The sequence below is a fragment of the Nipponia nippon genome, unplaced genomic scaffold (assembly GCF_047370975.1).
Source record: "Nipponia nippon isolate SJK-2023a ecotype South Korea unplaced genomic scaffold, ASM4737097v1 scaffold_23, whole genome shotgun sequence".
Lineage (NCBI taxonomy): Eukaryota > Metazoa > Chordata > Aves > Pelecaniformes > Threskiornithidae > Nipponia > Nipponia nippon.
The window spans coordinates 8176060-8204007 of record NW_028262340.1 but is presented as its reverse complement, the minus strand read 5'-3'; the positions used below and the strand labels follow the sequence as shown (position 1 = coordinate 8204007).

The window sequence follows — 27948 nt, the reverse complement described above, 5'->3', positions numbered from 1 at the left end:
GCAGCGAGCGCAGGGTGCGCAGCGTACATGCAGTGTGCAGTGAGCGCAGTCCGCAGGCAATGTGCAGTGCGTACGCAGTGTGCAGTGCGCAGGCAGCGCGTGCGGTGAGTGCAGTGCGTGCAGTGAGCGCAGCATGTGCAGTGAGTACAGTGTACGCAGTGAGTGCAGCGTGCGCAGCGCAGCCGGTTCCGCGCAGCAGTGCGGGCCGGGGGTGCAGCGCCCGGCGCTCCGGAGCCCCCCCACGGCCGCGGGCGGAGAGCGGGGGGCACCCCCGGAGCGGAGCCCCCCACGGGCCGGGCCCCCCGGGGCGGGGCGGGACGAGGCGGGGCCGCCCCTGCCCGCCCCCCGCCGCCGGGGCCGCCTCCCGCGGGCGCGCATGTGCCCGCGGCTCCGCTCCGCTCTCCCGGGAGCTCGGCGCTGCCGCAGCTGACGCCTCCCGCTGGGACCGGGCCGAGCTGAGCCTGGCTAAGCCGAGGGTAGCCGGGCCGGGCCATGGCCCCGCCGTGCGCCGGGGCGCTGCGCTGCGCGCTGCTCTGCGCGCTGCTCTGCGCGCAGGGGCCCGATCCCACCCGCGCAGGTACGGCCGGGGACGCGAGGGGGGGGGGTTGGGCGAGGGGAGTTTGCAGCTGTGGGGCAAACGAACTTCTTGGGGGGTTTCTCTTTTTTTCGGGGTTCCCCTCGCCCTCGTCCCCCGCGAGACCCCCGTGATGGATGGGGAGAGCCCTGTTCCCTCGGCTGGCCCCGGCTTGGGGGGAGGGGGGCCCCTGGTCCTGCTCCCACCCATGGGGCTGGGACCCCCAGGGCCAGGAGGGGTGCCCTGGGCTGCTGTGGCACAAGCGGGGTGCAGGGTCCGGCCTCCTCTCCGAAGAGCGGGGGGATCTCGTGGTTCGTGGCGGTTTCCGTGGGGGAGCGGAGCCGTTGTCCTCCTGCCCGGGGTGCCTGCAACTCCAGGCATGAATTATGCAAACCCCGGGCTTGCTTCTGCTCCCCACCTCCCATCCCCCCGCTGCTCACGGGAGACATTTCCACCCTGACTTCTCCCACCGGGACCCACGCATGTTCCCAGGGCTCCCATCGGGATGGGGCTGCCCTCAGCCAGCCCCGCTGCCCCCCTTTGTTTCTCTCTCCCTCTCCACACCTGATGACAAGAGCAGGAGTTGACAACGTTGGGCTCAAACGACTGTTCCTGTGCCTGCCGCGATAAAAATAACTTAAATTATAAACCTGCCTGAAACCCTTGTGAACAAAGTCCTACTTTCCCATTGGTTCCCAGCAGGTCTCTAAATGCTGGAGGGGGGGCCCGGTGGCGTGCCCGCCACGCCGTAGCCATGGCAATCGGTCCGCAGCATCCCACTTTGTGCCTTACGCCACCAGTTGCCCCCTTTGCTTTTGCTGGGAGAAGGAAAGGGCCTCTTCTATCACCAGGCATGGCCCGGGTGGCCAGGAGGACCCTAAGAGCTGGGGGCACTGGAGCTGCCCACCCCAAAGGGAGGTGGGGTGGTGGGAAGCCCTCTGCAAAGCGCTGCCAGCGGGGATGGGTGCAGCTGGCGCGGGAAAGGCAAGCACAAGGCTGGGTTGGTCCCTTTGTGGCAGAGAACCCTGGGAGCTGGCCCAGGGGGGTGCCAGCCCCCAGCCCCCTCCTGCGAGCCCTGGCTTGTTTGTCCCCTGAGAGCCTGGAAACATGTCCAGGGTGGGGAATGGCTCCTGGCTTCTTCCTGGGATGTTGCAAACATGGTTGTGGGCGTGGGACGCAGCGAGGTGCAGGCAGGGCCCGGCCACGGCTTCCCGTTGCAGCCTCCCTCGCTGGCAGTCATCGCTGTAAATTAATGATGAGAGTGTGTGTGGGGGGGAAGAGCTCATGGCAGAGCAGCTCCGCGAACAGCCAAGTGACTCACTGCCATGCTGGGGCGACGGGGAGCGGGGGGTCCTGTGGGACGGTCGGGGGGGCAGAGGGGTGATGCTGTTTAAATAACCCCGACCCGGCTGCTGGGAGCAGCCAGGCTGGTGCTGCTGCCTCGACTCTTTTAAACCTCTGCCAAAAGATCTGGGGCTGGGGTGGGCTTGCCCTGCACTGCGGCCTGCCGTGGCTGCAGGTGATGGGGTGAGCCCTGGTGTCCCAGGTGGCCACGGGTGCTGGGAGCTGTGGGATGCAGGATGTCCCCTCTCCGGAGAGCTGGTGACGCTACAAACACACCTGCAGCCAGCCGGGATGGGTCTGTTCATGGGTTTGGTGCTGCGAGAGGTGTCTTCATCCCTCCCACTGCATCATGAGAAATCCTCCGTGGAGCAGAGGGTCCAGCCCTGACCCCAGCTGACGGAGGGACGGATGTTGGCCCTGTCCTCACCCCTTTCCCCCGGCTTTGGCAGGAGAGTGCGGCGAGCTGAGGTCCTGCGAGGCATGCATGGCTGGCACCGCCTCGCACAATGCCACCAGCTGCATCTGGGTGGGCTGCGGGAGCCCCGAGGAGCCAGGTGAGGGGGCTCAGCCGTGTGGGGGGACAGCAAGGGGCTCCCACCTCCAGAGCTTACTCCAGGCCAGCCTTCCCCAGCCCCTACCGCTGGGCTGGGGCTGTGTCGGGATGGTGCCGGCAGCTCAGCACCCTTGGGGGCCTGGTCCCAGCTGTTTTCCATGGTCAAAGTCTGTCTCACCCGACCCATCGCGGGGGGAGGCAGGGGATCCATGCCAGCTGAGCGGGCAGGGGTGTGGGATTTTGGCATGTGCTACCCCCAGCCACGCTGGGCTTGGGGTAATGCTGGGAACCCTCCACCTCCCCCTCCATGGAGGTGCAGATGGAGCAGCACCAGGCAATGGAGGTGGGAGAAAGCTGGCTGCTTATAAAGCCCTTGTTTGGAGCTCTTCCCTGCAGGGGTACGGATGCGAGCCCCAGCTTGCAGCCCCTCGGATGGATGCCCATCCCTGGAAATGAGTCCTCGCCATCCCAAACCCTCGGCTGCCCAGGGCAGCCCTGGGCCCAAATGCCATCAGCTGCCCTGGGTGCCCCTACAGGCTGGTTTGCTGGGGGGTCCCTTGGGAAAACCCTGCTCCCTCTTCCCACAGAGATGGGGAGCTGCGTGCAGAGAGGGGCGGCAGCGCGGGAGACCTGTGTGCTCTACAACACCAGCACCCTGTGTGGAGGTAACCCTGCTCCCGCCACGAGAGCGGGTCCCCCCAGACCCAGCAGCCTTCGGGATGGAGGTGCTGCTGCAGGTGCCAGGGCCGTGGGGATGAAATCCCACCCCCGGAACAGCAACATGGGGCAGGGGGTTCACAGTGATGTCCCTTGACAATCCTTTTTTTCCCCATTCCCTCTGTCAATGCCTCCAGCAGCGCTGAAGTCCCCCACCGAAGAGCCTCCATGGTCCCATAGCAAGGAGCCGGTGACGCACTCCCCACGTGAGCAGTTCTGGGGGGGCAGAAGGTGGTGGGATGAGGTGGGGGATCTGGGTGCCCCAGGGGACAGTGGCCAGTGGGATGGGACAAGCCACTTCCCTCATGTTTCGCATCCCCTTGGATGAGCAGAGCCACCCTCGGGGTTGCATCCATGGATCTTCATCCTTGGCTGTGCCCCAGGAGGTGCCAGTGCCATCCCCGGGGTCACAGCTCGGTCCCTGTCCCCCCTCTCTGCCCCGAGCAATGCTGCTGTGGGCTGCAGTGATGCCAGGGTGGGGCTGGGGGGGTCATAACACCCTGCAGTCCCCCCAGGAACCAGCCCTGCTGCCATCCTTGCCAGGAAGTGCCGTTCCGGCCGGTTGGAGCAGGGGCTGGGAGCGGAGAAGGAGCCTCTTCCAGGAAGCGGGAACTGGAGAGCATTGGGCTAATTACGTCGGGTAACCAGAGCCCAGAGCCCTCTGAATTATTGATCCCACTGGGATCCTTTCACCGCTGGCTCCTCTGCCACACAGTGCCGGCTGCCCTGACATGGGAAGGGGCCGAGCCCATCCCTGCATCCACATGTTGTTGGGATTGTCCCAGCCCCATGCAGATGCTGGGGTCTGTGCGGACCCCAAATCCCCTCTCCTTGTCAGTGGCATCAGTATCCCAGGGATGCCAACAGCACCTGTAACTCCCCCACCCTGTTCTCCCCTGCCATTAGGGACCACCACAACCAGCGCCCCCCTGACAGGTAGCCCTGAATTTCACCCGCCCAGCTTTGACACGGCCAGCTTCATCGGTGGCATCGTGCTGGTGCTGAGCGTCCAAGCCGTGGTCTTCTTCATCATCAAGTTCATCAAGTCGAAGGACAGCACCTACCAAACGCTGTAAGGCTACTGCGCCCCCGGCCGGGATGGAGGTGGGGGGACCCGCGCCAGCTCATGCCTGGGCCAAGCCCACCCTTGAAGCCAAAAATGGGGGTCAGCCCCAGTGCATGGGGCTCCGTGGCCCGTCTGGCCGTGTCCTGTCTCGCAGTTGAGTGTTGTCTCCCATGGCTGTTTGTGCCGGTCCATCCTCACCCGGTGAGGGGAGGAGTGCGGAGATGGAGGGGCTCATCCTCCCCTGCCTGTACCCTCACCGGTGTCCGCCTGTCCTGCCGCCTCCTCTGTCTGTTGCTGCCTGGCCAGATCCTGGTTCTGAGCCCTGTGGAGAGCACAGGACCCCCAAATCCATCCCCCTGAGTTGAGCCAAGCAGGGGCCTGTTGCTCTTCCCCCTCGCCTGGTGCCATGGGGCTTGCCGTGTCTAACGTGTGGGGCTGTGCCCCATCTCTCTTTCCTTCCACGCTGCCAGAGAGGACAACCAGTAGGTGCTGGGTGCTGGCGGCGATGGGGAGGGGGCTACCCCTCTGCACCCCCAGAGCTTGACCCTTCCCTCACCCCTCCCTGGGGGGGGGGATGGCGTGGTCCCTCTCTCCTGGTTTGCATGAAGGGGGTTTCCCGGCTGGTTTGCTGTTTTCCTGGGTGTCGTTAGCAGTGGAAGGGAAGGGGGTGTCCCCCCTCACCCCCCTTTCATGCACAGAGCCCCTGGTGGGATGCAGCCGATGCACGGCCCCTTGGCACATCTGTGCCCCTTCTGCCACCTGGGCGAGGTGTCCCCAGGCCCCCCAGCCCTGCAGCAGCAGGGTGCACTCCCCCCACCCCCCAAGCACCCTCAGCAGGGCGGGAGCTGCAGGGCCCAGTTTGGCCCCAGTTAGAGAGCACCCAGCAGCCCCCCTCCCCACCCTGGGCACCCCCTGATCCCCCCCCCACTGCACCCCCTGCCCCATTGCCTCCCCACAGCCTTGGGGCTCAAAGGAAGGCTTGGGGGGGGTCCCCTCTTTCCCCAGTGGGCTCTCAGGTGCCTTTCCCTTCAGCATTTTGGCTGGAGCACCCAGCCCCCTGCTCCGACCCTCCCAGTCGCTGCCCACCCTGGCCCCCCCAGCCTCTCTGTACCCACTGGGGGAGCAGAGCCAGGGCCTTGCTGTGTGCTTTGCTGTGCCTGTGTTGCTGTAGGGGTGTGGGGGGGTCCCCAGCCCCCCCCCTTCTGTGTGTTGTTTTGGGGAGGGGGGTGCGTGCTGTGTGCTGTGGGGTGAGACTTGTAGCTCGGGCTGCCCCAATTAAACTCTGTGAGGTGGTGTCTGTCTCGTGTCCGGGGGGTTCGTGTAGCTGGGGTGGGGGTGCGGGGGGGCATGGCTGCAGAAAGCCTGTGCCCCCCATCCTTCCCCTGCGGTAGCTCCCATCCATGCACCCCAATTCCCAGGCCTTCCCCATGGCATTGCCACCCGCGTGGGTGCAGCGGGGTGGGCACTGGGGCATCCCACTCCCTGGGGGCTGCGGGGGGCTGGACCTCCCCCAGGGCAAAGCTGCCCAGGCCCTTTCTGCTACGCGCTCTTCTCTGTCTGCTGCACCAGGATCTGAGGCCACCGCACACCCCAGGCTGGGGAGATGCTGCCCTCGTCCTCCCCAGGGCAGGCAGAGAAGAGGCCAGCGCTGCCGGCATCCCTGCCCGCTGCCAGCATCCCTGCCCGCTGCTGGACTGGCTGCAGGGCCCCTGCCCACACCACAACTATGCAAAGCTGGCTCTGCCCCAGGCTGCCCGCTCTGCCCCAGGGGGGACCAGGCTGGGACATGTCACCCAGGCCTGGCCCCTGTCCCCAGCGCGGCTGGGGATGCTCCGGGGGGTTTGTACCCAGTGTGGCCATGGTCGCATCCTCCGGCCGCTCCCCGGGGGGGCAGAGCAGGGAGGAGGGGTGCAGCCAGGCAGGGGGGTCCCATCCAGCCCTGAATCCCAGCCTTGGGCTCCCCTGCCACCCACCCTGTGCTTGCCAGGAACCTGGGGGACCCAGGGCACCCCAGGGGATCAGAGGACACATGGCCGCGGCTGGCAGCAGGGTGGCCCTTTGCTGGCCAAGCCCCCAGCCCCATGCCGGGCAGAGCCTGAGCTGGCGCAGGGGGGACAGAGACCCAATAAAGGATTTTCCTCCTATTTCTGGTGTCCGTGTCATCGTCACCCATCACCCCCAGAGCCCGAGCGGCGGGTGCTGCCCTGGGAGATTTTGGTTGCAAACCCCATACCTGCAGTTGGGGATGTGACTGCGTCTTGCCCACAGGTTGGTGTTGGTGGGGGGTCCCAAGTGACTCCAGTCCTCCCAGTCACCAGGGGAGGGGAACCAGTATGGGGAGGAGTGATGCCATGCTGGAGGTTGGAACAACAGGACATCATCCCCTCCTGTCCTGGGGATCTCACCCCGTGGTGTCCCTGTCTGTGGGGCACATCCCCTTGCCTGGCCCCGGGGGCTGCAGCGGGCAGGGGTGGCCGCGGGCTGAGGCTGGAAGAACTGGGGGAATTGCTGGGCTGGGGTCCCCAGCTCTGGACCAGCGTGGGCCAGGGCTCGAGGGGGACACACACCTCTGTGGCCACAGCCAGCCCCACTAATGCTGGGCACCCCAGGGATAGTGATGGGGAGGAGGGACGCGTTCCTTCCTGCAGCGGCAGCGGGGAAGCCGGGCACGGTGTGTTCCGCAGCCACCAACCCCCGGCTCTGCCTTCCCTGAAATGGTGCTGGGGCTGAGCAGCAGGCCTGAGCAGGCAGAGCTCCATGCCCCACTGTCCCCAGGCGCTCGCTGTCCCCACTCCTCCCTCCTGCCCGGGGCTGGCCTGGCCCTGCCGTGGGAACAAGGCTGGGATGGCTTGTCTGCCTGCATGGTGGCTTGTCTGCCTGCATAGTGGCTTGTGTGCCTGCGTGGTGGCTTGTCTGCCTGCGCGGTGGCTTGTCTGCCTGCGTGGTGGCTTGTCTGCCTGCATGGTGGCTCGTGTGGTGGCTCGTCTGCCTGTGCGGTGGCTTGTCTGCCTGCGCGGTGGCTTGTCTGCCTGCACAGCAGCCCAGGCCAGGGTGCTGTGCCAGCCTGTCCCCTGTCTGCCCGCAGCTCTGCCCGCAGCTCTGCCCGCAGCTCCCCCTCCCCAGCCCGGCCCGCCAGCCGTTTCCATCCCCTCTCCAGCCCCCGGGGACCTTCCCGGGCCCCTCGCCCCGGCCGGGGGATGTGATGGAGGTCCGGGGGGCGCTGCCCGGCCCCTCGACCCCCCGAGAACCCCGGCTTCGCTTCACCACTGCCCCCTCCACCCCGGCGACTTTGGGGCCGTTGTTTCGGCTGTGACACGTGCAGGGAGGAGGAACCGGCCCCGGCCCCCCCGGATCCCCCCGGCCCCCTCGGCCCCCCCTTCCCCTTCCCCTTCCCGTCACTCCTGTTTCGCAACCGGCCCTTTGCAACCGGCGCCGTCGGGGGACAGGATGCGGCCGGGGGGGTCCGTGTCGTGTCCGTGTCCGTGTCCGTCCCGGGGGGGCCGTTGACTCACGGCCGGGACAGGCGGAAGCGGCGCCCGGTGCCCGGGGCGGAGCGGGGCGGAGCGGAGCGCGGCGCGGGGCAGCCCCGGTGCGGAGCAGCTCGGGAAGGAGCCCGGTGAGCGGGGCGGACCCGTCCGGTGCCGGCGGGCTGGTAGGGAGCTCTCCCGGTGGGGAACGGGGCACCGTGCGCAGGCAGCCCGGCGCAGGGCTCGGGCTCCCCCGGTAAGGATCAGGGCAGCCCGGCGCAGGGCGCGGGCTCTCCCGGTAAGGATCAGGGCAGCCCGGCGCAGGGCGCGGGCTCTCCCGGTAAGGAGCAGGGCAGCCGGGTGCAGGGCGCGGGCTCCCCTGGTAAGGAGCAGGGCAGCCCGGTGCAGGGCGTGGGCTCTCCCGGTGCTACGTGCCAGGCCCCCCGGTGGGTCTGGCTGCCCCAGCCATGGAGGTGCGGGGTACCCCTCCGGTCGCTGGGAGCTGCTGGCAGGACCCGCTGGCTGTGGCGGGCACGGCGGGCCGGCCGGTGTGCTGGACCCCGGGACGGGCAGGTGGGCGGCGGGCGCTGAGTGTCGTCTGCGTGCTGGGCTGTGAGCCAGCCACATGCCCCGCGCTGCGCAGCCTGCGCGACGCCTGCCGCGGCCTGCAGGCACGCCTGCACACCCTGCCCTTCGGCACCCTGGCACTGGGCGACACTACCACTCTTGACCACTTCTACAACGCAGGTGAGTATGCGACCCGCTCCGCTGGCGGCATCCCCAGCGTGGGGTTTCTATCACCCTTCTTTCCCTGCTATTCCGCCCGGTTATCCCAGCTGTTTGGGAATACCTGGGCCGAGACTTTCCCTATTCCCTGTGCAGCTCCCAGCGGAGCTCTGCTGGCTGTGTGCTTGGGTGGTTCACTGTTTGCTTTTCTGCCTTTCTCCTGTTTACTTTCCAGGGTGGCTGGACATTTGCCGAGACATCTTCCTCTCTGGCGTTAAACACGCGGGTGTGATTTCAGAAAGGGTGTTTTTTGTGGAGGGTTTGCTCAGGGTTCAACCCTGTGCTGGGGGCAAGTGGGTGCCCCTCACTGTGGCCTCAGGCGCTGTGATGGCCAGGGCCATCCCCTCTCTTAGGGGATGCAGACCCCCCAAACCAGGGGGTGGCTGGTTCCCTTGCCCCATGAATTGGGGTCTGGCGCCAGTCCTGTGAGCATCTCCGCCGTCCTGCCCGCAGACGTGGCCGTGGTGGAGCTGAGTGACTCCATCTGCCAGCCCTCCCTCTTCTACCACCTGGGCATCCGCGAGAGCTTCAACATGTCCCACAACATCCTGCTGTGCTGCCAGGCCGACCTGCCCCCCCTCCAGGCCCTGCAGGTCAGCAGGGACGGGGACAGGGACATCCCGGCCCCCCGGGTACTGCTTCTCCAGGGTGGGAATAGCCCCAAGCGCCTGGAGCATCCATGCCGGCAGGAGGGGATCTCCATCCCTCCCCTGAGCCCAGCTGAGTTCCTGTGGTCGCATCCTGCTCTGGCAAAGATTTCCCTGCACCTGGATAGGATGAGGAGGGGGTGGCTGGGACCTCAGTGAGCCCCAGACCCAGGTGCAGGGTGCTGGGTGTTCCCATGGCCCCAGCTGGCTGGGAATTCTGGAAGAGGTGCTTTTCCCTGGGAAAAGCCAGTTCCTTGGAAGCAAAACCCTCCGCACGGAAGGGGCCAGTGGGAGGGATTCTTGCTGCTTGGGGAAAAAAATGCAGATGGGAGCACATCCAAATAGTCCCCAAATGTTGTCCTGGCTCGGGGGGAGCACCCGTTCAGAGACCCGTTCCCTGTGCCAGGTTCGGATCAGAAGCCGGCTGCATTTGCAGCCCTGCCCCGGGAGGGGGGTCCACACACAACGCTCATGGTGTGGGGGCGACCGGCCGCCCTTGCGGCTTGGCCCTGGTGTCCCTCGCTGTCCCTGGCTGTTTTCCAGGTAACTCCGATCCCTGAGCCTGAAATCAGCTGATTTCTTTTGCCGGGGACACTCATTAAATCCCTTCTCCTTCCCTCTCTCCCCAGGAGGACATCTGCCAGAAGAACTCGGTACGTCTTGTCCCCGTGCTCGCTGCCGCAGTGCTGGGGGGTTTGAGCCCCTCTCTTCCCCTGAGCTGCCTCTCCCCAGCCTCAGAGGGTGGCATTGCAGACAAGGAGCGAGACCTCTCCCAAAATCTGAGTTGGGGGTCTGTCACTCGCTCAGAGCAAGTGCCAGGAGCAGCAGCATGGAGAGGTGTACCTGGTTTTGAAGAGAACCAGAGGTGTTCACTCTGGAGCATAATAATGGCAGTCAGAGATAAAGCTGTTTTGTCTTTCCGTGCTAATGACTTATGGAAGGTGGTTGTGTTAGCATGGCCTGTATCGTCCAGACAGCATGGGCAGACTTGGGGAGAAGGGGCTGGTCCATGACATGAGTAGAGGGGTTCTCAGCTCGGCTGGCACAGCCGCTCACCCCTTCTCCCCTCTCTCAGGACCTCTGCAGCAGCTACACCTTCATCCCCTATGCGGTGACACCCCAGAACAAGGTCGTCTGCTGTGACACCGGGGACATGAAGTGCCTGACGGAGCTTTTCCAGCCCAGCTTCGAGACAGAGACCTTCTTCACCCCGCTGGCAGCCCGGCTCGTCCAACTGCTGGAGGGGATCCCCACCGACTCCTGGTACTGCTGCCCACCCCTCCGGCTGCAGGCAAACCCCCATGCCCACGTGGGCTCGCAGGGCTTGGCAGAGAATTGCCACCACCCCAAAAGCCCCATGTCTCTGCTCCCCATCTCCAGCGGGTATTTTCGGGAGATGATCCGGCAGGATATCCGGAGGGCACGGGAGATGTACCGAGGGGAGCAGCTGAGCCAGGAGCTGGCCCGCATCCAGCAGCGCCTGGACAGTGTGGAGCTGCTCAGCCTGGACATCGTGGTGAACCTCCTCCTCTCCTACCGCGACGTGCAGGTGAGGGGATTTAAACATCCTGGCGAGGTGCCGGGGACCATGTTGGCAGCCCGGGGGGATGCTCCACAGCCTGCCCTTGCTCGGTGGAGCTTGCAGCCCTCAGGGCTTGGCTGGTTCAGGAAGAGCATTGCCCTGTGGAGCTGGGGATGGGCAGCACGGGGGCCACTGGCTCAGCCCCGCCGCTGTCCCTGCAGGATTACGATGCCATCATCTCACTGGTGGAGACCCTCCAGGCGCTGCCGACCTGCACCGTGGCTGAGCAGCACAATGTCCGCTTCCACTACGCCTTCGCCCTCAGCCAGTGAGCAGTGGGGGGACACACACCCCCTGGGCACCCCAATGGCATGGGGTTGGGGGACCGAGGGGCCACACTGGTGGTGCCATTTGCTGAGTGCCAGTCGTGTGTGCGCAGACGTAATCGTGCCGGGGACCGGGAGAAGGCCCTGTCGGTGCTGCTGCCCGTGGTGGAGCGCGGGGAGGGGGCTGCGCCCGACCTCCTCTGCTTGTGCGGCCGCATCTACAAGGACATATTCATCAGCTCTGGCCTCACCAACACTGAGATGAGGGACCGGGCTTTCTACTGGTGAGGCTGGGGACAGGGCCGGGGACAGGGCTGGAAGCCACCTGCCTGCTCATGCCCCTGTCCGGGGGGTTCGCAGGGACTCTGGGGGCTTTCCGGGCAGTGCAGCCCCACACTCAACCCCCCCACCAGCAGCAACAGAGGCAGGTGGTGCTAATTCCTGCTGGGCTTTTACTTTTTTACTTCTTTTTTGGGGTTTTCTGGTTTGGGAGTGCTCCCCCATCATCGGGGGCAGCTCCAGGACCCCGAGGCAGCCGCATTTTGGCTGGCAGGGGGGTGGCAGCAGACATGCCCTCCACCCAGCATCTTTGACCAGGTACAGCAAAGCCTTCGAGGTGGAGCCAAGCCTCCACGCAGGCATCAATGCCGCCGTCCTCCTCGTGGCCGCTGGGCATCAGTTTGAAACCTCCGTGCAGCTGCAGCAAATCGGTGGGTGCCCACCCGCAGGTTGGGGACAAGGACCCACCAGGGATCAGGACCAGGCACTGGGGTCCACTGGCATCGAGGCACCCCCGGAGCGGCTGTGCCTGGGTGCGGGGTTGCTGGCAGAGGGGTGATGGGCTCTGGCTCCCACCTCCAGGGGTGAAGCTGAGCTGCCTGCAGGGTCGCAAGGGCAGCCCGGGGGAGCTGCACTACTACTGGGATGTGGGATTTTGCCTCGGAGCCGGCATCTTGGCCAACGACCTCGGCAAAGTCATCCAAGCCTCTGAGAAGCTCTACAAGCTTAATGCACCGGGCTGGTATGGCACAGCACAGCGTGTGCCCACCTGGGTGAGACTGGGCCTCCAGTCCCCGGTGGCTGTGCCCCAGGATGGGGTTTAGGGGCTTTTAGGGGGTGTGGGGGACATCTCTCTCTCCTCTCTTGCCCCCCGCATCCCTGCAGGTACCTGATCTCGGTCATGGACACCTTCCTGCTCTACAAACACTTCCAGAGGAGCCCGCAGGTCCCCTCTGCCCGGCAGGAGCTGGCTGATTTTTGGCTGGGCTTCCTCCTCAAGGCATGCCAGCCTTTCGTCGCCACGCCGTGCTGCCCGGTGAGGGGCCCCACTGAGCCCGGGGTGGCTGTCCCTGGGCTCACCGGGGCTGTGGGGAGGCACCGAGCAGCCCACCAGTGCCAACCCAGGGGGCAGGATGGGGGTGCAGGGATGCAGGCTGGGGACCCGGCAGGTGGGGGGGCTCACCCTGCAGCCCCCTGCTGCCACAGGTCCTGGTCCTGGAGCTCAGCAAGGTCCTGCGGCCAGCCCAGCTGGCACTGCATGGTGGCATGGAGGAGCCTACACTGACGCTTGCCCTTGTCTGCCCCGCGGAGGAGGTAGGGATGGGGCTGGGGGCGGCTGGGGGGGTCCCCACCGACCCCCTCCTCACCTGCCCCTTCTCTTGCAGAAGGCGGCATCGAGCTGGACCTTTGCAGCCACAGCCATCCGGGGCGTCAGGTGAGCATGTCCCGGGTCCGCTTGCCAGCAGGACCGAGGATGCCCCCGTGTGCCTGCAGCCCCTCTGCCCACCCTGTGGGCAGCATCAGCCCCACTGCTGATGGGGTGGGGGTCCTCTCCCTCCAGCATCTGCAAGTGTGACGAACGGGGCTGCTTCCTCTATGTGATGCACATGGAGGAGGATTTCCAGCTCTACTTCCCCTCTCAGCAGCACTGCCAGTGGTGAGCAGAGGGTTGGGGGGCACAGGAACCCTCACATTGCTGGTGGGGGCGTGGGGGACCCCCAGTCACTGCCCTGGTGAGCGGGGAGGAATGGGAGCATGCTATTTCTTCCCTACCTTAATTTTAGGGGAAAGGGATCCTAGGGACCCAACCCCTGCAGCTGGGTCCCACAAAGCAGAGTGGCACAGACCCCCCTGTGCCACTGGTGGGGGACAGACTGGGAGGGGGACCAGGAGCCCCTCTGTGCCGGGGGTCAGTGGCTGGGTCCCCAGCATCCTCACTGGGGCTCAGGACCATTGTCCTCCTGCCAGCAGGTTCTGCGACTGGATCCAGTCCCTCCTGGCCAAGCAGGCAGTGGGCGGCGAGGAGGTGCCCAGCCCCACACAGCCCGTCCTGGAGGTGAGATGGGGACACAGGGTGGCATGGGGTGACACGGGGCACTGCGTGGCACAGGCTGCCAACCCACATCTCTGCCTGCAGTACAGCTACGAGTACTCGGAGGCGGGCGAGCGGGTGGTCCTGGGCAGGGGGACGTACGGGATCGTCTATGCTGGGCGCTGCCTCAGCAACCAAGTGCGCATTGCTATCAAGGAGATCCCGGAGCGGGACAGCCGGTAGGTGCCATGCTGGGGGGTCCCGGGGGGTCCCGGGGGACGCTGGGCAGCCCCTCACCCCCATGTCCCACCACATAGGTACTCACAGCCCTTGCACGAGGAGATCGCCTTGCACAAGCACCTGCGGCACAGGAACATCGTGCAGTACCTGGGCTCCGTCAGCCAGGATGGCTTCATCAAGATCTTCATGGAGGAGGTGCCGGGAGGTGGGCAGTGGTGGGGATGAGATCTGGGGTAAAGGGGGACACGTGGCCATATGCGGGGTCTAAATGGGGTTGCTGCCCCCCTCCATGCCCTGTCTCCAGGGAGCCTCTCGTCCCTGCTGCGCTCCAAGTGGGGACCCCTGAAGGACAACGAGCCCACCATCGTCTTCTACACCCGCCAGATCCTCGACGGGCTCAGCTATCTCCACGATAACCACATCGTGCACCGCGACATCAAGGTGAGGGGTTGGGGGGCATCGCCCATCCTGGGGCACAAGGCCTGACCCCCTGATCTCGGGGGGCACCAGGCAGTTGCCCCTCTGTGCCCATAGCTGCTGGGTTGATGCCCAATAGCCCTGCTCGAGCTCCAGGAACTTTTTGTGGCTTGGTTTTATTTCGGGGTGCCCTTCTCACACCAGGGAGACAACATCCTCATCAACACGTACAGCGGGGTACTGAAGATCTCCGACTTTGGTACCTCCAAGCGGCTGGCAGGCATCAGCCCCAGCGCCGAGACCTTCACAGGTAAGGGCAGCCTGGGGCTGGGGGCAGTGGGCTGCTGCGGACCAGGCAATGCTGGAGTCTGCATCCTTTGCACCCGGCATGGGGAGAAGGAGGACCCCCCCAAGGGGGAGTTTAGGTGATGGATACGGGCTCCTCTCCACCCTCCTCATCCTCTCCCCAGGCACCCTGCAGTACATGGCCCCAGAAATCATTGACCAGGGGCCGTGGGGCTATGGGAAGCCAGCGGATATCTGGTCCTTGGGCTGCACCATCATTGAGATGGCCACGGGCAAGCCCCCCTTCTACGAGCTGGGCAGCCCCCAGGCTGCAATGTTCAAGGTATCCATGGGGTTGGGCAGGGGATGGGAGCATTCTGCAGCCCTGAAATTGCCCTCCCTGGGGTGGCTTGTACCTCTGCAGCCCCCACGAGTGCCTCCCCTCCAGGTGGGCATGTTCAAGATGCACCCGGAGGTGCCCGAGTCCATGTCGGACGAAGCCAAGATGTTCATCCTGCGCTGCTTCCAGGCCAATCCGGCTGAGCGGGCGACGGCTGCAGCACTGCTGCAGGAGCCCTTCCTTGCTGGCATCAGGAGGGCCCGCAGCCGGCCCATGCCCCTGGTGAGGGGTGAGTCTGGGGGGGCAGGATGAGGGGTCCTGGCATGAGCTGCTAAATAACCATCTCCATCATCTCCCTGGCAGGTGATCCCCCTGACTCTGAGCAGCAGGATGGGGATGTGGAGGGCACTGATGGGACCAGGGGATGTTCCTCAGCCAGGCAGGACGCCCCAGGGAGGGGCACAGGGGGCAGCCCCCTGCTCCCCTGCCACCCTGGCGAGGCAGCCTCCAGCCGCAGCTACTTGGGGTAGGGCATCCTGGACATGGGGGTGATGGAGGGACCTGGGGTGTGGGGGGGGTGGCTTTCTGCCTCCCATGACACCCACTCCGCTTGCCACGTCCCAGCACTGCACCCCGCGATGCTCCCTCATTGTGCCAGGGCATCACATTCCTCCCCGTTATGGCTTGGGAGGCTTGCAGGAGGTCCCCCATGCCCTCTGCCAAGCCCAAAGGCTGTGCCCACCCTGGGGCCACACTCCTAAATGCCTGAGGCTGGGGGGGGCAGTGCCAACCCTCCCCACCTCCCACCAGCACCACCCAGGACTCGGCCGGCTCCAACCACAGCCTGCGCTCGTCCTCCCCTGAGGAGATCGGGGACGGGTTCCTCCTGCGGAAGGACAGCAAGCGCCGGGCCACGCTGTACCGCATCCTCACCGTCGAGGCGCCGGGCATCATCGCTGCCTTGGAGGAGAGCCAGGTGGGTGCTGGGTGCCTGGGGTGGGGGGGTCTGCGCAGCAGCTGGGTAGAGGGTGGGCATGGTGGCAGCCCCTGATCATCTCCTTTGCCCACCTAGAGCACAGTGGGTGCGAGGTTGGGCTCGGAGGATCTTGCCCAGCTGCTGAGCTGCCTGCGGAGCTACATCCAGTGCCCCTGCCAGCACCAGCTGCGCCAGGACCTCCTGGCACTGCACACCCGGCTGTGGGCGGAGGGGCTGAGCCTCCCCCACCTCCAGGCTCCCCTCTTCAGCTTCCAGGCAGCAGTGAGTGCCCAGGGTGGAGTGGTAGGGCGATGAGTGGGTGATGCCTTGGCACGGTGATGCCCAAGTGGAGGTGATGCCCTGGCACAGCAATGCCCTGGCACAGTTCTGCCCCTTCCAGGTGAGATGGGTGCTGCGCAGGCATCACATCAAACCCCACTGGATGTTTGCACTGGACGATGCCGTGAGCCAGGCAGTGCAGGCGGCTTTCACCGTGCTGCTGAGAGGTGGGTGGCACTGGGGGACGGCCGGGATGTGGGTCTGGGTCCCACCACCATGGCTGGGTGGGTGGAGGAAGAGGGCGGCTGGCCTGGGGTGGGCTGGGGAACTTTGGGCTGCTGGGAAAGGACTATGAGGGGGGAGCCAGCACTGGGGCAGCCTTGGCTGGGCCCAGCTCCCCGTTTTGTCCCCCATGCTCTGGGATCCAAGGCCAGTGGGCACCTCTCTGTGCCCACCACCACCTCTGCCCTCATAGACCTGGGACCGAAGGCTGGCTGCCTGGGGCAGGATGGCACCAAGGACACGAGTGACGAGGACGACCCCATGCCACCGAGGCTGTCCATCCCCAGGAGCCAGCCCCAGCGGGACAGCATCAGTTCGGGGCTCAACACCAATTCAGGGCTCAGCACTGGCCCCAGCACCCGGGCGGACCCCCTGCCCTCTCTGCAGGCACCCTCGGTGCTGGTGACACAGCTCTGCCACCTCCGCATGGAGACAGGCAGGTAGGGCTTCACTGGTCCTTGTGCCTCTGTCTCCTTGGCTGCCAGTCCGTGCCACCCCCCGGGTGCCAGTCTGTGCCCCACGCTCCCGCAGGCTGCTCCAGGAGCTGGCCAAGAAGGAGCAGGAGTGGCAGTGGCTGATGCAGCGGGTGCTTCGCTCCGGGGATGATGACACTGCAGTCCCCAGCCGGCCCCAGCACAGTGTGGGGCACGGGGAGGACCCCCCGGGGTGCTTCACCCTGGGGCAGGATCAGTCACCCCTGAGCCCCCAGCCCCACCAGGGACAGGCTGACCCCCTCCTCCTTGAGTGGCTGCAGCAGCACGGCACGGACCCGGCCACCATAGCCACGGTGAGGCCCGTGGCTACTGGGCACATGGAGCTATGTGGGGGCTGGGGGTTGGGCCCTGCTGGCATGAGCAGGGCAGCCCCCCAGCATTGCCCCCCAACACCCTCCCACAGCTCCTCTCCCACGGCTTCACCCTGCGGGACCTGCTGGACTGTGCCACCCGTGACGACCTCTTCTACGTGGGCATCAGGTACCTGCAGCCCGCATTGCCCCTCCTGGCCTGGCTGGGGTGGGGAGAGCAGGGTGGCAACGCTGGGTGGGGAGACATGGCTTGGCCTCCTCCTTCCAACAGCCCCCCATGTCCCAGCAGGCGTGGGCCAGCGTACCGCCTCTGGGCAGCCATCCTGGAGCATCGCCGGACCCTCACCCAGTGGGAAGGGGAGTGAGTCCTGGCCCCAGCGCTGTGACACAACCCCAGGCAACCCAGGCACCGGAGCCCCAGGGCTGCCACCACGGGGGCTGGCAGGATGGTGACGGAGGGGACAGCCTCATGCTGGGAGCAGGCGGATGCAGCGGCTCCAGCCCCACGCTGGAGGGACAAGTCAGGGTACGGTGCCCACAGCAATAGACAGACGCCAAATGTGCCCTCTGGTGCCACTTCATTGCTGCCGAAAGGCCGGGGCGGGCACAGACCCCAGCCCCACACAGTGATGCTCCGGGTGCAGCTCCGTCCCCCCCCAAGTCCTGTAGTCTCGCTGGCCCTGGGTGGTCCATGGGGGCTGGAGGCTATGCCCGGGGGACCAGGTTGGTCCGCAGGGGCAGCAGTGCTTCCACCCACTGCCCAGGCTGCTGGAGCAGGCATCCCCACACCCCCCGCTCCTCCGCCGTCGAGTCCATCCAGCCCACCGGCAACCCATAGCTGCTCCCTGTGGAGAGACCACTGCCGTCACTCCCCGGCCACACTGTTGCTACCACCCTGTCCAAGCCACCGGGAGCACCCCGGGGTGCCCGGGGCTCCCCCGCCCTCACCTGTGCCCAGGCTGAGCCGGATGCCGCCCAGCTGGCGCTTGGAAAAGGCTTCGTGGTGCCAGAGGGTGAACTCAGCGCACGCCTCGGCCAGGTCCTTGGCCTGGAAGCCGTCGTACACCATGGTGTGGTTAAAGAGGGGGTTGAGGCTCCGCTTCACCACCCGCGTCTTCTGCCGGCTCGCCTTGCTGTCATCCGGCAGCACGTAGCTGGGGGTGACAGCAGGGTGAGGGATACACACACACACACACCCCAGCCCCTCCAGCTGCCCCCAGGGTGCCACCCCGCCTTACCACTGCACGAAGGCATCCACGGTGCCGCTCTGCAGGGGGATGAGGCTCTGAGCATCCTTCACCCAGATGTGCAGCTCGCCCGTGGGTGGCAGCCCCCCGCCTGCAGGCGAGAGGGGTCAGGGGCACCCTGCCACGCCGGACCCCCCGCCCAGTGCCCGCAGGCACCTCTCACCTTCTGAGCCAGCGGGGATGAACTTCAATGCCAAGTTGAGGTTGCCCCGGCTGGTGAGGCCATCCGAGGAGATGGGCATCTGGGGAGGATGGAGGGGTTATGGGGGGCTGTGGCTGGGGGGAGGATGGGCTGGGGGAGGCTGTGGACTCACTCGGGGCTGGAGGTTGAACCACTCGGGGCGTGTGTTGGCCCAGTCCCAGGTGGCCAGTGCGATCTCCACCTCCCCCAGGAAAAGGTTCCTGCCCAGGCTGTCATGGTGCCACACCGAGAGGTTCAGGGTCCGGCCCTGCAGGTCCCTCTTCTCCAGCTTGTACTGGTGGGGAGGGGACACAGGGTGAGGTTATCCACCCCCACCCATCCATCCCACCTTGAACCAGGCGGACTCCCTGCCAAAACCACCCCAAAGCAGGGTTAGAAACCTTGAGGGTCTCATTGAAGATGGGATCCAAGCTCCTCTTCCGCACTGTGGTCTTGCGCTTGCTGCGGTTGGACTTATCCGGCAGCAGGTATGTCTTGATGTACCTGGAGCCAAAAAATGGGGTGGATGCAACGGGTACCACCATGGGCATTGCCCGGGCATCGCTGCTCGGGGCCGGGGCACTCACGGGTCCGAGCGCTGCTTCTTGGCCTCGGCCAGCTCACGGCACCGCAGCACGTGGACCTGCAGCTCCTTCTTGGCCAGGTCGTAGCGGAGGGAGAACTGGACGCAGCCCTGCACAGCCACGCTGCCCAGCTCGCCCTCACTGTACAGGCTCATCAGGCTGCCGCTCAGCTGTGGGGCGGGGGGACAGGGTTAGGGCCCCGGAGATGGGGGTTGGAGAGGCGACCCCCCCGCCCCTGCAGCCCCCAGCCCTGTACCGTGGAGGAGCTGAGGCTGGACACGGAGGAGCTGGTGGTCAGCAGGCTGCTCGGGGGCGCATGGCTGTTCTGTGGGGGCACCCAACCCGGGGATGCCTGAGCCATCTGGGGGGGCCCCGGCCCCTGGAAGTGCAAAGCAAAGAGGGGGTCAGCACCACCCCCCCAGACCCCATCCCCAGTGCGGGCTCCTGAGGGCACCCAGCTCCCAGCAAGTGCCTGGTGCTTGGGCACAGCCCGTGCCGTGCCAGCTTTGCACGCCCCAGACAGCCCCATACAGTCCCCCCAGCCCTATACATCCCCCTCCAGCCCCATAGAGCCCCTCCAGTCCCACCATCCCACCTGCCCAGCATCGGGGCCGCTGCGTGCGGAGTCGGGCTCCTCCTCGTCTTCCTCTGCGCTGGATGTGCCAAAGGGGTTCTCATCTACTGTGTCACCTGCAAGGGCGCGGTGTGGGCGGGGGGTCCCGACGCAGCAGGGATGGATAGGAATGGGGGGGTCCCATTTTTTCAGCAAGTGGAGTGAGCAGGCAAGCAAGGGATGGGGGGCCAGGATGAGGGGGCTGGGAGGAGGCAAGAGGCCCGTAAGCAGCGCTGGGGGCACTGACGCCCCCCAAATCTTGGTTACCTGGCTGGGCTGGGATGTCCTGCTCCCTCACCGAGACGTCACCCTGCCATGGGGGCTGTGACACTGGGGTCTCCTCCAGAGCCGGGGCCGCAGGGCTGGGCTGAGGTGGCACATAGGAGAAAGGGTGAAAACGGACAGCCCAGGCACCCTCCTCTCCCCCGCCTGCTCCCCTCAGTGCAGCCCCTCTGGGTCCCCAGGGACAGGGTGGGGGATGTCCCATGGGACGCCCCCATCACTCCCCACACCTCGGGGTTCAGGATCATACTTTGCAAGACTGCGCACAAGGCTGGCCCCAAAGGCAGCACCCTCCTGGGGTGACACCGCAGCTCCCCCCCTCTGGGGCCACAGCAGCCTGGGGGGGTCCAGGCTCCCTCACTGACTGAACCCATCACCAGGGCATTGGGTACCGGCTGCAGGCTCTGCTGTGCCAGCTCAATCCCCACGCCAGGCACCGACCTGGGGCTCTGCAGCTGCCTGCGCCTCCTCCGTAGGGGGGCTGTGAAAAGAGACGATAATTAGTTTCTCCTGACAAGGCATCAGGCTAACGAGCACTTTCTCCCCTCCCTGCATCCCTGCAGCTATTTATAGAGCCGGGGTCCAGCAGGGCTGCAGAAAACCCCCTGGGTGGGGGAGAGACAGACACCAGGACAGCGGACAGATGCCAGGACAGTGCAGGTCTGACCATGCCATCCCCTCCGCCACGGGCTCTGCTCCCACTTCCCCAGCTCCCTCTGGGCATCCCGGGGCCATGCCACCCACCGCAGGGATAAGAGATGCCACCAGCGCTGGGGCACCCATGGGGTGAGAGCCCCCCCTCACCTCTCCTCCTGCTCTGCCACACCATCCTCATCCTCCTTCTCCTCTGCCAGTGGCTCACTGATGCCCTCCAGCTCGCCCAGGCTGGGGCCACACTCTGAGTCCCTCTCTCCTGGGGACATCAGGCATCTCAGCGGGCTGAGCCCTGGCCCCCGGTGTCCCCCCGCGTCCATGTCCCTCGCCTACCCTGGGGCCGCCTCCTGCGGCGGATGGAGGCGCGGACGAGGTCAGAGCCCAGGTGGTGCCGGTGGCGCTGGGCGCGGGCATCGCAGAACCAGTCCCCGGTGAGGGTCCTCAGCCGCACGGGGTCTGACACTGACTTGCGGAGCTTGCTGGCAGTGGGAGGGAAGCGTTGGCTCCCCCCTACCCCAGTGCTGCCATCAACCCCTGTGCCACCGTCCCCATCACCCTTCCCAAGCAGCTGGTGGAGCCACCGTGATTGGCCCTGGGGACAGCAGCCACCATTTCCCAGGGGGCTTGGGACTCCTGATTCTGGTGTTACCCACCGCGGGGCTTCACCCTGGCCGGGCTCAGTGGGTGCCCTCATCCTCAGGGGAAAGGGGACCCCCAGCCTGGCTGCTCTGTCCCCAAGGGTGACACTGAGCAGGGGGTCCCTAGCCTCACCTGATGCGCCCCTCCTCGCGCCGGCGGAGCTGCCAGTCGCGGCGCAGCACCTCGGCAATGGCACGCCGCTCCTCCTCCGTCAGGAAGCTCAGGTCCAGCAGCGCCTCGGCCCCCACCTCCAGCGCCATGGCGGGGCAGGGGGGCACGGTGGGGGCACCCCGGGGCGCTGGCCCAGGCGGGTGCTGAGAAGCGGGGGGCTGCGGTGGCAGGGGCTCAGCGTGCCGGGCATGCACCAGCGATACCAGCATCTGGAGAGGGACTGCAGGGCCACTTTGGGGTGGGAATCATCCTGACCCTCTGCAAAGAGATGGAGTGGAAGCTCAGCATGCACTCCCCCCATTGCACCCCAAATACCCCCAGGGCCCCTAACAGGGACAAACCGAGGGGTGGGATGATGCCGAGGGCACCAAGGGAAGGAGCACAGGCAATGCCACAGGCAGGCTGCAGGCAGGCTCAGGGAAGCCCTGCCGCTCCTCCTGCTGCCAGGCCCCACTGCCGGCCCCGTGCCAGGGCCAGCCCTGCCCACTGCTGGGATTCTGCCCGCAGCCCGTGTTTGCAAAGGGTGTTTGCAAAGGCCGGCTCTGCCCCTGCCTGCTGTCCCACAGGTTCTGTTGGGTGCCACGGCACTGAGATAGGTGGCAAAAGGGGGCTTGGCTGCCTCCATGATGGGCTGAGACCGAACGAGGCTGAGACCGTACTCAGCTCATGACAGCTCCCAGGGTGGTGGCTGCGGCAGGGGCTTTTGCCCCACTGCCTGGCGTTGCCTCACCACTGCCCTTCCTGGCCCTGGTGTTGGGAAAGCGCTGCCCGGCACGGGATGCCAAGGGCAGGAAATTGCAGCAGCAATGGGGCAGGATCAGCCCTGCCGCCCCCGGCCCCCTGCCACCCCGGGCGCCCCGCTGGGATGTGAGCACCGGCACGGCTGCTCCCTGGCACAGCTGTGGGGCTCCCACCTCCACCCTGGGACTCGGACACCAGTGGCCCTGTCCCCAGCCCGAAGGTGACTTTGTCCCAGCCCTGGGGGGTCTCAGACATTCCTCAGTGCTAGGGACCCCAGCGCAGGATCTGAGCACACCAGTGCCGGTGGGCGGGCTGGGTGCCAACCCTACCACGGACACCACCCTGCCCAAGCCAGCACCAGGGACCCCCCACCCCACCCGGACCCCCCCAGCACCCCACTCCCCACGCTAGGCAGGGGGAGCCTGCGACACCCACCAGCACCCTGCACCCAGCCAGGCTGCACCAGGGCTGGGGGCGGGGGGTGTGTGTCTTGGGGGGACACGTACCGGCTGTCACCGGGGCTGGGACGATGCTGCTGCTGCCTCCCCGCCGCAGCCCGCTCGTATCCTGTTTACTGGCAGTGCACGGGGCTGTCCCCCCACACCGGAACAGAGCCAGCACCCAAAAAAGTCACCCAGGTCTGGCCCAGATGCTGCTGCGGTTCCCCGGACCCAACGGGGACCCCGGTGGGTGGGTGCAGCTGGGACATAAACAAGCACCCACGTCCTGCTCCTGCCGGCGTGTGGAGGGGTGCTGGGCACCCGGCCCCCCACCCTGCACAGGAGACCAGTCAAACCAGTTAAACCTCCCCAGTGAGCCACAACTGGAGGGTGCGCACCTCCCTTTTTTCTTTGCAGGCAGCCCGCCGCGATGGAGGGCAGCACTGGATGGTGCAAAGCAACACCCCCCCCCAAAATGCACCCAGGCTCAGCCCCCCCAGTGCCCCCCTGCAGCCCCTGGGGACTGGCAGGCCCCAGCCACCCCCACCACAGCCCAGGTCTGCACCCCCGTGCTCCCCACCCTCCTCCCTGCCCCAGGGACCCCATAGCCCATCACCGTGGCCTCAGACCCTGTCCAGCCCCACCGGCCAGCCCAGGCCTCTGGCACAGGGTGGGGAGGATAAAAGGGCACTGCAGAAATTCAGGTGCCGGAGCCCCCATCCCTTCTTGGTGGGGACCAGTGGGGGGGGCTGCAGCCCCCCAAGCAGGGAGAGAGGAGCCAGACCCCCAAGCCCCCCCACCCCCCCACCCCAGGGTGCTGGTGCAGCCCTGCTGTGGGGCAAGCAGTGGGGTCAGCACCCACAGCCGCCCTTACCTGCCCAGGGCTGTGTGTGGGGGTCACGGTGGCTCGTCCCCTCCCAGCACCCCACGGGGACCCTCGTGGTGGCAGGGTGGCACCCGGTCCCCACCCTCGGCTGGGTGCTGGCGGCCTAGAGCTGAGTCAACCGCAGGCGAGCAAGCGCCTCCTCGCCCCGGCGGCACGAAAGCAGGGACTGGAGCCAGCAGCACCCGCCGGACGGGACTGAACTGGGCTGAACTGGGAGGCGTCACGCAGCCCGGGAAGGGGTGGTGCGGAGGGGAAGCACCCCGGGGTAGGGGGTCCCCAAGCCCGGTGGAGACTCGAAGCCAGGGGTGTAGGCATGGGGATGGGGTGGGAGACCCTCCCCGCCCCCCCCCCCCCCGCCCTATCCTCACCCAGGGGTTTCTGGGGAGCGCAGGGCAGGGTGCGGCCTCGGGGTGCCTTATCCAGAGCAGCTCTGGGAGAGCTCCCGGGCTGCACTGGGGGGACTGGGCTGACTGGTCTCTGCTGGGCAAATCCACCCTCCCCACAGCACCCTGCAGCCCCACACACCCTAAAAGCCCAGTGTGGGGTGGTGCGGGGTCCCTGGGGCTCTGCAGGGCCCCCATCCCATGGGTACCCCCAGCCCCATGGCTCCCATCCTGCCTGGCACAATCCCATCTTGCTCCAAAGGTCCGGGGGCTCCTGACCACCCAGGACAAACCTGGGTGCTCAGCCCCACGCAGGATCAAGCCAGCAATGCCTGGCAGCAGTAAACCCCAGTACCCAGGGCAGGAGCATCCTTCCCTGGCACAGGGGGCCCTGTACCTCAGTTTCCCTCAATCACAGGGGAAGGGCGGCCAGCTGGGGGGTATCAGGCTCCCTGCCAGGCTCCAGCCATCACCCAGCAAGACGGCAGCGCTGCTGGGGGAGGCATTGCAGTGGGGTGCAGTGGCAGCAGCCTGGCAGCACATGCCAAGCACAGGACCGCAAGAAAAGGGGATTATTTTTAGCGTGGTTTCTAAGGAAATGAGACTTCAGCAACAGCTCTGTCTGTCTGTCGGCCGCCCTCCCCTTCCTCCCCTTGCAGGGCGCTTGCTGCTCATCTCCAGTGGGGAGAGACCCCAGAGGGACGAGGTCCCTGCTATGGATGCTCTGGAAATGCAGCAAGCGTGGCCAGGTCTCTGTGGGGGCGATGGCTCGGGGGCTGCCATGTCCCCACGGAGGCTGCTCGCAGGCTGGTGGCTCTGCTCCAGGTCACCCAGGGTGGGCACCCAGCCCTTTCTGTGCGTCCCGGCCTGGGGACCCTTCATACCAGCAACGTCCAGAGCCCTAAATGTTTATCAGCTGAGGCTGGACAGGAAAGGACGTGGCAGGATCCGTCCCCTGCTCCTGGATCTCTGGAGATGGATGGACGGATGGGTGGAAGGGATGGACGGATGGTACCTGCCACCTCGGTGGTGGGCTTGCTCACTGGGCAGTGCTCCTCCTCAGGGCCAGGGCAGGCGGCTCGGGGCAGCCTTGTGCTCGGCACAGGACAGACAGAGCCAAACCCCGTGGCCAGAGGTGTGGGGGAGCAGTGGGTCACATCCTGTGGAGCGTCCCGACCCCATTCCCGGTGACCCAGAGGGGCAGTGAGTTTGCTGGGTCTCAGCCGCAGCTGCTGTCGCACTGCAGCGCCCATGGAGCAGAGCCTCCCTCAGTGCCTCTCTCCGCCCAGGGCGGTCGTGGCTGGAGGCTGCGTCAGCCCAGTGACACCCGCGAACACGCCGGCCACCAGCACAAGGTGAGCAAGGTGCTGGGTCAGCTCTCGGGGACAGTTTTCCTTGCAGAGACCCTGGAGCGAGCCAGGCAGCCGCCGTGGCCTGCAGCACGGCTCCAGCTGCATCCCAGAGCAGCATCCAAGGGAGCAAAGCCTGCTTCTGTCCACTGGCTGCCAGGTGTTGGGTGCTGGCAGCATCCCCGCGGGTGCACAGAACAGGTTCTGCCTCATTTCTGCACTGGGCGTTCAGGAAGCAGGGGTGAGAAGCAAGTCCCATCCTGCTCCTCAGCCCTGCTCCCACCGCTGACTCGTTCTTTGGGTCTGTGAGGCGCAGGCAAGCCTGGGTCTCCCGGGGGGAAACTGAGGCAGGCAGGGAGCATGCGCCAGAGCGTTGGCAGCATCTCACCCACCAGCGGGTTTGCGGGGGGGAGTGGGGCAGCACCCGCAGCGGCAGCACCCGCAGCAGCACCCTGGCAGCCCCTGTGAGACCACCAGCTGAGGGCACCAGGGTGGGCTGCAGGGCTGGGGGCGTTCAGGCAAACAGAGGCTTTTAAGGCTCCTGCAGAAGCTGAGCTCCACGGCCACCAGTTGCCAAGAGCATCTCCAGAGGGACAGGGGCCCTGGAGCGGCCCCAGCCTGCCGCCCCCTGGCCAGGAGGTGCTGAGGGGAGCGTGGTGGTGGGGAGAAGGCTGGGAGGGATGGGGGTCCCTCCCCCGGGGACCCCGGAGGGGAGGGCAGGGCTTCGTCCTGACGCATGGAGCCTGCGCAGGCATGGGATGCAGGAGATGCCCAGTCCCCCCCAGGCACCAGCTGCAGGACACAAACATCTCTGCAAACCAGGGGGGGTTTTCACCCCAAAGCTGCCCCACAGACACCCCACCCCCCGGCAGCCTCCCCCAGCCCCAAACCCCCCCTTCCCTTTCTGCCATCGCTTTTACACCGCCACATCCCACAGTGCTGGGGTTGTCTGGCCCCGTCCCCCTCGGCTCCCCATGCCCTCAGCCCTCCTGGTGCCTTCAAGGTGCTGCTCGAGCGCTCCCTGAGCAGGCGGGGATGGAGCCTGGCTCCCACAGGCTGGGGGGCTCTTTGCTTGCAGCCCCCTCTTAATTTTTAATCCCTGCAATAGAGCAGGGACCTTGCAGCGTTTCCACCTTTGGCTCTGGCTGGGGATGATGTGTGAGGCCTGCCGGGGAAGACACAGGCATCAAGAGCCCCAGCGTTGGGTCTTGCACCCCCTTCCCCTCCCCCGCCTGGGAAACGACATGGGTAACGGGGTGGCCGAGGATGAGGAGGGAGCTGCAGCCTCAGAGGCGCCAAGCCCGGAGGCACCATGGCCGCAGGCAGCTCAGCCACCGCCACTGGCATTTTCAAAAACTTCCACCGTGCAAATGCTTAAGTGCAATTTGATATTGCTCCCCAGGGAGCCCTGGGATGCACCCCCCTCCCCACTAAAGGGACAAGAAACGGGGGCCCCCTCCCCTCCGGCCAGCTGCAGCAAAGTGACCCTGCTTCAAAGGCGGCTCCGTGCCAGCGCTGTGGCGGCGGCACAGCCGGCGATGGGGCATCTGCTCCCCCGTCCCCGCGGGGAGGTCAGGGACCCCCAGCCCCACTCCCTGCACTGAAGAAGCCACAGCACCGTGGCTGCCGGGCTGGATCGGTTGCCTCCCGGGCAAGGGCAGAGGGCAGGAGGCAGCGAGGTCACTCTGATGATTCAGTTCAGGCCATTTGGCAGGTTGGGATGGATCCTGCCATCCCGCTTTGCAGCCTCCGTCCCTCCCGGGACTGGGCTGGCCATGCTGAGAGGTAGGAGGGAAAAATGAGAGGAGCAGGGCTTGCACAGCCCAGCCGCCTGCCGCGGCCGGAGAGCTGCAAGCACCCCAGGCACCCGAGTGTGACTATCTTGGCACATTCAGCCTGGCTGCTTCCCTATAATCCCCAAATACCATGACCTGACCCGTGTGGCTCAGCTCCCGCGCACCTCCAGCCAGATTCCCTGCAGCTCCCCGGGCAGCAGAAGCAGGTTAGAAAAATCCTGCCACGCTTGGGAGGCGAGCAGGGACCCAGCAGGACGGTTACAGCCGTACAGAGCCACGCACGCTGGGCAGAGCACGTTCCTGGGGGGTTTTGCATCCTCACCTCATGCTGCAGCGGCAGACGTGTGCAGGATAAACCACTCGGAGGCTGCCTGCCATCCCCCCAGCTGCCGTTTTGCAGCCCCGGAGCCAAAGCAGGGGCTGGAGCTAACGCAGCCGCAGGAACAGCGTGGTTTGGATCGAGGGGCTGAGCAGGAGAGGATCCAGGTGGTGTCTTGTAAGATGGCTGCACCGTTAAATCCCCGAGCCTTCTACACAACCTAATTTTAAGGCTGATCTGCTTCCCCCACTGCGCAGCTTTGGCCTCTGGATATCAGATGCAACGGAAAATCGGCCACTGCATTGGCAATCGTTACGCAGCTCGGAGGCCCAGCTTCCCTCACTCCCAGTTGAGGCAGCGGTATCCTGCTGGGAGAGGGGAAAATGAGGCCGGCTCTTCGCATCCCACTCTGCTCTCCGCTGCTCCCGGCAGCCCCAGGCCCCACACACGCATCCCCTCCCCAACAGCTTGCAGGGAAAGGGAAGACGGGGGGCTCTGTGCTGGCAGGGGAAAGGACCCCAGCCTCCAAAAAACCCCATCCAAGAGATGCCTGAGACAGGACTGTGGAAAGGGAACAGCTCAACAGGACCAACCTGCACGAGGGGGCTTATCTTCCAAAAAAGCACCCTCCTCCCCAGGGCCCAGGGCCAGGCAGGGCTCCACTGACCAGGCAGAGGCTTCGGGATCAGCAAAGGGCAGGAGCGGGCAGGAGCAGGCAGGGCCCCT

General features: G+C 66.2%; 3 protein-coding genes across 14 annotated transcripts; 2 read left to right on the top strand and 1 right to left on the bottom strand.

Moving 5' to 3' along the window:
* Positions 1 to 362: 362 nt before the first annotated feature.
* On the top strand, positions 363 to 5813 carry CD164L2 (CD164 molecule like 2). 2 transcript variants are annotated; one of them, XM_087761154.1, is made up of 6 exons: positions 363 to 577; positions 2368 to 2472; positions 3059 to 3136; positions 3326 to 3394; positions 4095 to 4260; positions 4725 to 5813. In XM_087761154.1, the coding sequence occupies exons 1-6, from the start codon at positions 493 to 495 to the stop codon at positions 4738 to 4740; spliced, it is 519 nt and encodes a 172-aa protein (XP_087617280.1). In that variant the 5' UTR covers positions 363 to 492; the 3' UTR covers positions 4741 to 5813. The 2 variants fall into 2 exon arrangements, with proteins under 2 accessions (XP_087617280.1, XP_087617281.1); XM_087761155.1 differs by lacking the exon at positions 4725 to 5813 and having other exon boundaries at positions 3329 to 3394; positions 4095 to 4264.
* Positions 5814 to 7732: 1919 nt separating this feature from the next.
* MAP3K6 (mitogen-activated protein kinase kinase kinase 6) lies at positions 7733 to 17506 on the top strand. 6 transcript variants are annotated; one of them, XM_087761136.1, is made up of 28 exons: positions 7733 to 8468; positions 8961 to 9100; positions 9784 to 9807; positions 10230 to 10417; positions 10535 to 10703; positions 10898 to 11004; positions 11116 to 11286; positions 11600 to 11712; positions 11864 to 12023; positions 12167 to 12317; positions 12488 to 12595; positions 12667 to 12716; positions 12843 to 12938; positions 13250 to 13337; positions 13419 to 13552; positions 13631 to 13758; positions 13858 to 13994; positions 14175 to 14280; positions 14441 to 14598; positions 14704 to 14884; positions 14959 to 15121; positions 15406 to 15571; positions 15668 to 15853; positions 15972 to 16077; positions 16326 to 16572; positions 16664 to 16919; positions 17030 to 17106; positions 17209 to 17506. In XM_087761136.1, the coding sequence occupies exons 1-28, from the start codon at positions 8189 to 8191 to the stop codon at positions 17300 to 17302; spliced, it is 3984 nt and encodes a 1327-aa protein (XP_087617262.1). In that variant the 5' UTR covers positions 7733 to 8188; the 3' UTR covers positions 17303 to 17506. The 6 variants fall into 6 exon arrangements, with proteins under 6 accessions (XP_087617262.1, XP_087617264.1, XP_087617263.1 ...); XM_087761138.1 differs by having other exon boundaries at positions 17224 to 17505; XM_087761137.1 differs by having other exon boundaries at positions 13253 to 13337; positions 17209 to 17504.
* SYTL1 (synaptotagmin like 1) lies at positions 17499 to 27583 on the bottom strand. Of its 6 annotated transcripts, none has more exons than XM_087761142.1 (16): positions 23364 to 23519; positions 22556 to 22823; positions 21270 to 21566; positions 20832 to 20977; positions 20649 to 20757; positions 20286 to 20325; positions 19830 to 19929; positions 19545 to 19639; positions 19206 to 19328; positions 18953 to 19119; positions 18767 to 18869; positions 18499 to 18660; positions 18348 to 18426; positions 18176 to 18275; positions 17886 to 18091; positions 17499 to 17782 (listed from the first exon to the last, which is right to left on the bottom strand). In XM_087761142.1, exons 3-16 carry the CDS (start codon positions 21515 to 21517, stop codon positions 17643 to 17645), a joined length of 1818 nt encoding a protein of 605 aa, XP_087617268.1. In that variant the 5' UTR covers positions 21518 to 21566; positions 22556 to 22823; positions 23364 to 23519; the 3' UTR covers positions 17499 to 17642. The 6 variants fall into 6 exon arrangements, with proteins under 6 accessions (XP_087617268.1, XP_087617270.1, XP_087617271.1 ...); XM_087761144.1 differs by having other exon boundaries at positions 22556 to 22749; XM_087761145.1 differs by having other exon boundaries at positions 22556 to 22639.
* Between the last annotated feature and the right edge of the window lie 365 nt (positions 27584 to 27948).